The following is a 10673-nucleotide window of genomic DNA, read 5'->3' on the forward strand; positions in this document are numbered from 1 at the left end:
ATTGTGTGATTTTCCTGTTCATTAAGCTCCAGACATTTTAAAACAGGAGACTGATCTGCATGCAGACCAGCCAAGCACACACATCTGAAAGTCTAAAACCCACCCTTCGTCAATGTATGCAGATTGACACCTTGCATCGTCCTGCTGCAAAAGTCACTGAAATTCTGGCACGAGGTGTCAGAATAATGGGAGCATATGTCCCTCTGAAATTTCAACAAAGCTTTCGCCTCAATGGTTTTGGAACTTTTTTTCAAATATCCTGTGCCAATGGATTCCAACACAGATGCTGGCTTTTGCATCGGTCTGGGCTCTGTTCTTTTTTCCTTTGGCACAAATCCAGTGTTTCTATTTCACCACCACCAACTCCCACAATCTCACCTCCACCCCCCGAAAACATAAGCTGGAACCACAAAACACATTTTTCATTGTCTCAGATGAGCTTGAAGTCCAAAGAAGTCAGTGGAATTCAAAATATAAAATTTGAATTTGGCTTCTTTTTGCATAATACAATATCCTAGTGTTTTTCCTATGTACTACCAGACTGGGTTAAATCACAAACACACACAGACTGGTAGTTACAGGATGATGTGTCTTTTACTACGATGTTAGTGTTGTGGTGTTTAATGTACCATTACCTTTTGCCCCAAAAGTCACACATTTTAGTTAAAACTTAAGGTTTTAACCAAGACATTTACACACACACACTCCTTCCTTCTTCCAACACATTCAGACCCATAGCTTTTCTTTACACCAGTCTTCACTGTCTGGTCTTTAAAGATAATGTTACAGCATTTCAAATAAGATTTTATTTCCAGACTTGTGAACATGATGTTAAATGAATATCAAGAGCTTTTGTGAACCTGTCGACGATTCATTATAAATGTCACAGATCAGGGCTGAATTAATGTCTTTTTGAAAGGTGGTTAACAGTAGAGTTTTTTGGTTTTTTTTTTTGCGTGTGCCAGGATACTGACAGCCCTAATGAGAAATACTGGATATACTACACTGTTAACATTCATAAACATTCTCTAAACTGCAATTAAAGAACACAGGACACAGGATAAAATGCTAACACATTAGCAGATGTCAGGAGTGATTCGGTTGTGCATATATGTCTTCAAGCCTAGTTTTGCCAATTCCCTCACATGAGACCTGCGTTGTAATTGACAGCAATTAGCCTGGCTTGTTTAACATGAGTCATTTGTATAATACATATCTGCTTTTGTAATTTGGCTCAGCAGGACATTGTTGTAATTTTCACAAAGCTATTTTAGCCTTGACAAGTCAAAAAAGAAATCACAAAAAAAGGCCTATCAATGCAAATTTGGAACCATATAAAAAATGTAATTATAAAAAAGCTGTTCAAGGCAGACAAAGTACAATCAGGACCATGGACAGCTCCATTCCATTGCTCAGAGTGCCAACATCAGCAGCTTTTAATGAAAAGAGACAATAAGCAAACACATTATCATTAAAAAAATATTTTTAGACTGACAGACAATTGCTAATTTAAAAACTCTCACAGTCTGTGTGTCTGAGCTGTGAATTGACTGGACTGGTGTGGAATAGAAAAAGCACTGTCTGTTATGGCTTGAACAGAGGGTGCTCACAAACAGCTTTGTGGGTGAGGAAAACATTTCACACTGATGTCATCCGTCAGCAGCAGATAGAGTTTAAACACAGTAGATTTCTTCTTGTTTTTCCTACAATCTCAAAAGAGCCATCTCCAGAGAAAGAGTACGGATGAACAACATAAGATTCTTCAGCACACTTTTACTTTGCTTTCAGTCAAGCAGACATTTCTGGTGATGTTCAGCCTGATTAGATGTCAGGTGGCCCAGACCAGTACAATCATAATATAATTTTATATAAATAACAATAAGTCCAGAACCCTTTTTTCTTTTCTTTTTTTTTTAGATCTTTGTCCATACCTTTCCCTAACAGAGCTGAGAAAAATGCAGTTTGACACTACCTTCAGTCTAGTTAAGTGAGAAAAAAAACTGTGTATTCCAGTTTGAGATAAGACATTCCTAGCGACGTCAGAAAAGAGGACATTGATTGACAGCTGAAGGGACGGGATATTTCGAGATATGTTTGATGGGTACAGCTTAATCTTAAGCTCACCTTATGTGTCAAGGATTTGTGATTACCTAAAATGAGTAAAACTCTCATTGTTCTGCTCCCTGACTTTGTGGGGCCTTTGTCCTCTCTCTGTCTCTGTCTCTACAGTCAAGTTTGAGGATTGCCAGCGCAGCAGAGAGGTGGGCTTTGTCAGCAGTGACCCTAATTTCAGCGTGAGACCTGACGGCACGGTGTATGCAGAGCAGGAGGTGGCTAACCTGTCAGAGCCTGTGCAGTTCATGGTGACGGCTTATGGTCTACACGATCCTCACATCTGGGAGACCACCGTTAAACTGGCCTTGGCTGGACATCCTCACCCTCTGCCATTCACCAAGGTAAGAAGAGCGCCGTTTTAGGAGGTTTCAGTACAGTACGCTGGTGCTGAGGTTATTGGTTGAGTTTATCAGCATGGACATGGGAATGGTAAGATGCAAAAAATAAAATTATGTTTTATTTATATAAATGAATTTTCAAAGTTATGTTTTATAACATGTTAAAACAGATGGAAAGAAAAATATATGATTAAAATATGGCATATTTAAAATATTCTCAGAGTGGTTGGAGCGGTGTGGTTCCACTCAAGTAAGAATCCGGTGCTATAGTTTACAACGACTCAGGTATGTCTGTTTATCATCATTACGGGCATTTTAATCTAGTGATCAATCTTTAGTCCATTAGTAAATGTTATTATCCGTATTTTTGTATTTCTCTAAAGCAAGACAGTTTTTATTCCCCAGGTTAATTCACAGCCAGTTATAAACTGTTCCAATATTTGCCTGAAAAGTCAATAATACATCAGTTGTTTTTCTTTTGTATGTTACCCCTGGTAGATGACTCTACTGTATAATCCCAAGCTGAACCTAATTAACCGAAAAACACATTATCATTTTTCCTGCACCACTTGTTGCATTCCGAGCCCATTGGTGTTCACTGGTGTTTATAATTATGACAAAGAGCATATAAATTGAGTTGCCGAAGCAATAGTTGAGTGGGGATTTAAATTCTGCCCACTGTTGGTGCAATAATTGAGATTGGGAAATAATTGACATTGATTGAGTAAATGTTCCGCTCCGTCGAGGGCTACGAGGACCAGGTGATGTAGTTCAGAGGATAATTATGTTTCTGACATGTGCAGACTGAAAGGTCCAATAATCAAACGAGTAATGAAAATGTTTTCTCCACCACTTGGAAATTACAAAGACAAGTGTGCTACACACTGTGCCAGTCACTGTTGACGTGCGTTCATGTCATTTTCCAACTGGGTTGAACAGGTGAGGTACAAGAACAGAATTTGAATCCTCTATCCTGACTGAGCCGTGATCCCTGAGCAGAAATTAAAATGAATCCTGCTTTCAGGATTAGCGCAAACATAAAATCAGTAGTTACCATGTCACAGGGACACGTTGTATGTCAGTGTTACCGTAATTGTAAAAGAAAAATACTTTGGTTTGACACTGAATTTAATTTAATGATTCTCATTTTTGTCTTTTGAAGTTTTACTCCACCATGTCTGATTATTTCACACTGCTGGAACAACATTTAAAAGGAAAATAAATCGAGTGAAGTGAGACTGAAAACATCACTCTATATAAAAACACGCCTCCGCTGACTGTTAATGACTTGAGTGGGAAGTTTGACATTTATAAATAAAGATTATTCATTTTGACTCATTTTGTGTTAGGCTTTGTGCTCTCCGCAGTCAAACTTTATTACTCACACAACTTTGCCTTAACATCCCCTAAAAAAACAAAAGGCAGAGATTGACTCCAGCGGCGGAGTGTGTGACCTGCTGTCAAACGGCCTGCAGACAAGTCTCTGTGGGTCGTGTCATCAGTCTGTCTGGACATTTTTGTCCTGCAGCCCCTGTTGTTTCAGTTGTTCAGTTTGAAAGTTAGTCCAACAGAAAACCCTGACCCGATGCGAAAAGTAAAGAAGCTAACACTTCTTTACTTTCAAACTACCTTGCACCCCCAAGTGACACTTCCAGCAAATTAACTTTGTATTTGACCTCAGAGTGGCTCTCCCGTTTACTGATGATTAGTCGTAACACAAGTTGAGGAACGGTGCGAGCGCTGGTCCCTGACATAGACTGTGTGGCCAGCAAATGAGTTTTGATCACAGGCTCCTCTCTCTGTGGTTGAAAAATGTCGTAACTTAAACTTAGAAATCATCTTAGAGAGATAAATATACTTTATTGGACCCAAGCTGGGAAATTACATTGATATAGGTAAGTGTCCAACTGTTGAAAAGATAATGTCTTACTGGTATTAGGAGGATTGGGGATTAGTGTCAATTTATGATGCAGTTGGTACCAGTGAGTGATGTGGTAAAATGTCCTGTTGAAGTCTTGGAGAAATCTGTATTGTATGTGCATTAAAAACCTTCAGGTCAGATAGTGTACCATTTTTGCATTAGTCATGTTTCTGTACTTTTTATTCACACATTGTCCATGTTTCAATTTTTAATTAAATATAATTGAGCTTTTTTTTTTTTTAATTAAATAAAGTTTCAAAGAAATTGACTTTACCTGATGCTGGTAAAGCCGGTGGTGTAGAGTTACACCTTAGTCCCTACTTTGGTTGAGTTTTTTGTGTTTGTTTGTTTGTTTGTTTGTTTGTTTTTTATGATAAGACAGGATGAACTGGAACTGCCAACATCATAAGTTATGATCTATTGAATCATGACTCACATTAGAAGCTGTAAATGTAGTGATAAATGAAAAAACTCACCCGTGTAAAAAATAAAAAAATAAATAAATTGCAGCCTAATTTGGCAGCCCATTAACACAAATCAACTGCAACCCAGGTTACAGTTCTGATCAAGCCTCAGGGAGTAGGTCCAGTGTAGCATATTTATAAGTTGAACTCGCACCAAACTCTCAGACAAAATAAGAAAAAGAGTACTAAATAAAACATTGATTAATGAAGCTGGCTTCACACTGGAGTGTATTTGACCAGTCTGCCTCTTGACATGAAGGAAGCCTCACTGATTTAAGCCTCATTAACTAAAAATCTTGCCAAATGATTATGGGGGCTGGAGCTTGATGAAATTTTCCGTGCCTGTCACTGGCTCAGACATCAGGCTTAAAAGGTTTCTTGGTAGAAAAGCTGACCAGGAGTGTGACAGAGTAACATTAGCAGTAGATAGCACTTAGCCAGGTCAAGACATTCTCCATTATGATTCAATCATCTGAGGGTGGAGTACATTCTGGAAAATTAGGGTTTGAGGCGTTAAATAAACAACCATTCACACTCACATTCACACCTATGGTTAATTTACAGTGTCCAAATAGCATAATAGGATGAACCTGAAGTATGCTGGAAAACCTCTGTACACAAGGACAAGAAGAAAATCCATACAGAAAAACCAGGCATCAGTAAATGGGTGGGGCCACACAACCCCAATAATACTTAATTTTGCATTCACTTCCTGCCCGCATTGTATCATATAAAAATCTAGGCTTTTGATTTGTATTCAAACCCTGTAATACACAAAAATGGCCACTTGTTAAATTAGATAGAGTGCAATATTAACATAGTTTGTTTCCTGTTAAATACAGTTAAGGCTACAAGTACATATATGTACAATAGACTTGTTCTTTTAATAATTAATAATGTTTATCTTCAAGTTTTAATCAACATGGCGTCATTCACAATTAGTGGTCGCCATGTTGAAGACACTCCGTCGACTCACACTCATTATTTTTCTCACCCTGAGCGTTTTACACTGGCTTTGTTTACACAAGGTTCACTGTAGGATCAAAGCTCAGCTTGTAGTGTCCAAAAGTCGTCCGCTGTTTTCAATGACATTCATAAATGCAGCTGATTTGTAAACAAACTTGGTAATGCACCTGCCCTCTGCCTCAGACCTTTTTCAGAATAATTTAACTTTCTGTCCGTCCTCACTGTTAATCTTTAAAACTCTTAAATTAGGAGGGAATTTAACCTTTTGAGAAAAGATAGTTTGGCAATAAACTCAGAAATGTTGGCCGTGACGACAGTATTTTTAATATCGGAGCAAAGTAGTTAAATCACTGTTTCTCTGTTTCTTAAATCAAAGTTAAAAAATTAATATGATGCATGGATATTTCAAACATTTTTTTGACTTCATCGATATAAATAAGTAAAGTTGACATATAATGTGCACATAATTTATGAAATTATGATTAAAACAGTGTTATCAGTGCTCTGTTTTTTTTTTTGTTTTGTTTTTTTCACATTATGGCCAATTTCCCTTATCCGTAAAAGGGGTCCACAGAGAAAAGAGGTTGTTATCTGAGGCCGATCTCTTCGTTCAGAGAGGAAACGTTTGTGTAGAAGGGAGGTTTTCTTTATCGCATCTGTGAACCGCAGCATTCCTCTGCATATAATCCACCTGGCAGCAGCATCAGCAGCAGAGAATGTAAACCACACTGGAATATCCCCCTTTTCCCGAGGGTGATTAAAAAGCGGTCTGCTCCAATACTGACTCATTTGGTTTCTTTGCTTTATGCAGAGACAGATTATGTGTTCTGACAGAAGCTCAACTGAATTCCACTTCTGCAATTCGTGCGTTTGGTTGAGAACAGATTTGAGCGGAGGGACGTTTACAGGAGGCACACAAGCTTGGTTCACAAAGTTCTGTTTTATTGTCAGAAATCAGCATATTTGGAATCTTCTCCATGGTTGACCAGCTCATTTCACTGTTTAACTTCTCAGTGTTCGACGGCCCAACGATTAGAGTGCGGAACATCTTGTGCCTGAGAGCCATTTCCACTCTGTTTATGTACTCGGGCTATAACATGTCATACAGATAGGTCCTTCCGATGAGTGCTCTCCGTCTCATGCTGGTTTCATGGCACATTGGTTTGACTTTTTCACCAGCTGAGAGCCCATCAGTTATGCATCACTTATTTTTGAGATGACTGGTCGTCAGAGTGCATTTCTGCGCTAATTTCATTTAAAACTTTACCTCGTCTTCACAAACAGCATCACAGCATCTTATTCAGGGCAGATTAATGCAAAGGCCAGCAGTTTGATTAAAAACCTGGACCCTGGGGACCTCTGGTTATTGAAGTGACAGTGACCGACATTTGCACGTTTACTACAAGCTTTAAAATCATAATAATGTTATTTGTGATGTTAATGCTTTGAGTCAACAAGAGTCTTACAACGATTTTCTCTTTTTTTAGCTTCACTTAGACATATGAATAAATTATTCAAAAACCTCAAATCAGATATTTTTCAAAGCCCCTCTGAACAGATTAAAGGCAGTAAACATGTTCTCTTTTTGTGCTTTCTTGCCTGTTTGTCACTCTGATAACCTCCAGGTGTCAGTTCCAGGGCTTGAGGCATCACAGGCCGGAAGAAAGCCACAGTATCGCCCAGGCTGCATAGGAAGCAGCATTCTGCCAGCTGGCCCTTCTGCCTCTGGGTTTCAGCAGCCGCAGGCATATCAGAGTCACACAAGCAGTCTTTCTACCATGTGTTAATGCACACACATATAGTCTGGGATTCGCAGACACACCTTCTATGTGTTGCTTGCAGGAGGATGCTCAAACACATGGTTTCTGCATGTACACAAAGAAAGAAAGGAAAAAAAAACAAAAAACACTGAGCTCCATGGCAGCTCCCAGAAACCATGTTCCAGATTTTTTCTTCTTTTCTCTGCAATTCTGCTATTGTCACACTGCCAACATCCTGTCATCCTTTTTGTTGTGTGAAAGAAACAGTCCTCATGAAGCTAGTGTACTGATATTATCCACATATCTCTTTCATTCAATTATTAGGGTTTCTTTCATCACTGCCCCCTTGTCCACTTTTCCTTTTTTTTTCTATTATTTTGGCTGAACTATTATTCACTGCAAAAAGTTCAAACTTGACCAAATAGACCGCCTCCATCAACAGACTAAGAGCAACCATTTATTTTTTCTTGCAGAAAATATGTTGTAAAAGATGCTCCATAATTTAGTCCAGCAGTCTGGACTAAAAATACTTTACTGAGAGGATGACTGGTCGAGTTGTGCCGTCTTCTTTTTGTCCACGTTTACAGACAGAGAGTGAATCCACCTGCTTCTGTTGTAGAACACTGGCATGCTGTTTGTTACCGGTGAGCGTTTTTGGATGAGCAGAGCTAGAACAAACACGATCATATCAGTGAAACACATCTGGTCTTTGTGTTCCTTTCTCCCTCCTTTAAACGTTCTCGCTGGTCGTGCGGCTGCCTTTGTGTCATGTTTCTCCTCAGATAAATCGAAGGCCTGGCTGTCCAGAGAACGATCTGCACCGGGCACATGGTCCAATACTGTGTGCTGTGAATGTGCAAAGGCTTTGAACAAAGGATGAAAAACGGCGTGTTTACTCAGGTGTAGCTTACACTTTGCCTCTTCCACAGACAAAGCAGGTGTAAAATGATAGGACGAATTGTCAACAGGCAGTTTTGTTTTTTGGGGGGTTTTTTTGGCAGAAAAAAAGCTGCCTGTGGTCACCTTTGTTCATACAGTAACTGTCTGTGACTGTCTGACCTTGCCCTGCAGGAGGAAGTGTGAGAGACGTGTGTTTGTGTGTCTGCGTATTGTGCAGAGACAACAATAGGATTAGTGGGATTACAGTAACACAACAGTCTTACAGAGGAACAGATAACCAGGTCTTTAACACAGCACTGTAGCTGTCAAGTTAAACAACAAAGTAGTAAAAATTTAAAGTAAATTCAAGGGATGTTTTGATACAACTTTTTCTTCCCCGATACTGATACTACAACTTGAATAATCTGTCTATACCGATATCAGTCTGATACCCTTTTTTCTGCTCCTGGATGCTGCAGGCAGCCGTTGTTGAGGTGATGGTTTCCACGTTTACGCCATGTCATACAAAGCTAAGATAAGCATTTGGGTTTCATATATTTATTTTTGAGGTTATTTATAAGGTTTATGAGGTATATACATGATGGAGTTGTTGAGTTTGATTTTCCTGAAATTATTGCTAAGTAGATAAAAAAACTAGTCCCACACACTGAGTTGTTGGTCTGAGGATCTAAGTGGATTGGTAGGGAAACGTAGATCATGACCTGCTTCACTGTGTAGCCTGTTGTTTAATTAGCGCTCAATTATGCAATACTCTTTAATCGATGTGTGTGTTTACAAAGGTGATGCACACACCAATAGTATCACTCTGCTTTACGGTTTTATATTTCTGTGATTTAAGGGTTTCTCTGTGTGTTCAGGTGTGTGGATACCACACCTGGTGGACGATACATGTGTAACGGTGATTTTGTAAATCATCACTTTAAACTCAAATCTCATGAGTAAACGTCATGAAGACAGAAATGAAACAGTATTATAAAAACAGATGCATACGGGACAATGCACAAGAGAGTTTTAATACAGATTGAAACTGTTGGTAAAATGCACTTCTGCATCAAATATCAAACCTTGGTGGTTGAATGATGTAAACTACAGCAGACAAGAGCATTTCAGGTTAGTTGAACCACTTTAATTTCCTTGCAATAGTTGGAAGGACATTTTATTACATGAAAAAAACTACTATTTCTAAAATACATGTTTTAGCCCCTGACAAAGTCCTATCAGAACAAGGTGACTCATTTATTTTTGTCTTCAGCATGGGCTGAGGGGATAAGTGTGAGTGGATAATAATGCTGTCTATCTGAAAACAATCAGTGCAGAAATGAAGGCATAGATCACCTCAGTAAAGACCATGCCAAGAAGAAGATTTGATTTCTGAAGCTGAGAACTTGAGCTGGCAGTGCCTTCCTGCCAAAGGGGCCCTGTGAAATGGATGCTGCACCTTAAAAAAAAACTTTTATTTTTGTTTCCTAGTGTTTACTTTTCTATCACTGATCCAAAATGCTCTGTCCTCAGCATGACAACCACAATTTTAGCTACAATTTTAACAGTGGTAACACGTCATTTTACAGCACTTTATACATTCATCTTATGGCCTGTCATGGTAAAAAAAGCAATCTCCTGCAAGTGATAAGATGAGCAGGTAAATCATGGATGCAGGATGTGAGGTGATTTGAGATGAAATATATATTGTTTGTCTGTGTTTTTTTTAGGCTGGCATTGAAGAAATGTTGTCAAGAGCCTGGGAATCCCAACCCAAAGTTATAAAGTTTCCCAGAAAACATCAGAGAAGCTCCTTGGCTAATGCTCTCAGGCGACAGAAGAGAGACTGGGTCATCCCACCTATAAATGTGCCGGAAAACTCCAGAGGTCCCTTTCCACACATGCTCGTCAGGGTGAGTGACAGTGACAACAAACACTGCATTTGTGTTTTATTTTTGTATGTTTGGTTTCTGTGATGTTCTTCTGTCTTTGACTTACATCTGAGAATATACAGAATTTGTCTGTGTAGAGAAAAGCAAAGTAAAAACAACAAATTATCTTTTTTTAGGATGAGCTGTGTCTAATTTCGAGGGTAGTCATTTTAATATTTTCTCTAAAAAAAAAGTTCTTATTATTTATAAAGCTCCAAATTTACCCCATGAAGAAGGATTTGTCTGCTCTTCTCTGGGAACCACAGACAGGTAGACAAGCAGAAAATAGTGCTCACTTT

At 38.8% G+C, this 10673-nt stretch overlaps 1 protein-coding gene across 3 annotated transcripts in view; it reads left to right on the forward strand.

Annotated features, from left to right (window-relative positions):
- Nucleotides 1-10673, forward strand: part of LOC103386242 (cadherin-4) — a 220036-nt gene that overhangs the window by 152129 nt on the left and 57234 nt on the right. For all 3 annotated transcript variants that reach the window (XM_025059968.1, XM_025059967.1, XM_008320420.3), the window contains exons 4-5: nt 2230-2456; nt 10174-10356. In XM_025059968.1, coding sequence (XP_024915736.1) covers nt 2230-2456; nt 10174-10356 — 410 coding nt within the window. The remainder of the gene's footprint in view (nt 1-2229; nt 2457-10173; nt 10357-10673) is intronic.

This window comes from Cynoglossus semilaevis, chromosome 11, assembly GCF_000523025.1.
Source record: "Cynoglossus semilaevis isolate Cse_v1.0 chromosome 11, Cse_v1.0, whole genome shotgun sequence".
In the NCBI taxonomy this organism is placed as follows: Eukaryota; Metazoa; Chordata; class Actinopteri; order Pleuronectiformes; family Cynoglossidae; genus Cynoglossus; species Cynoglossus semilaevis.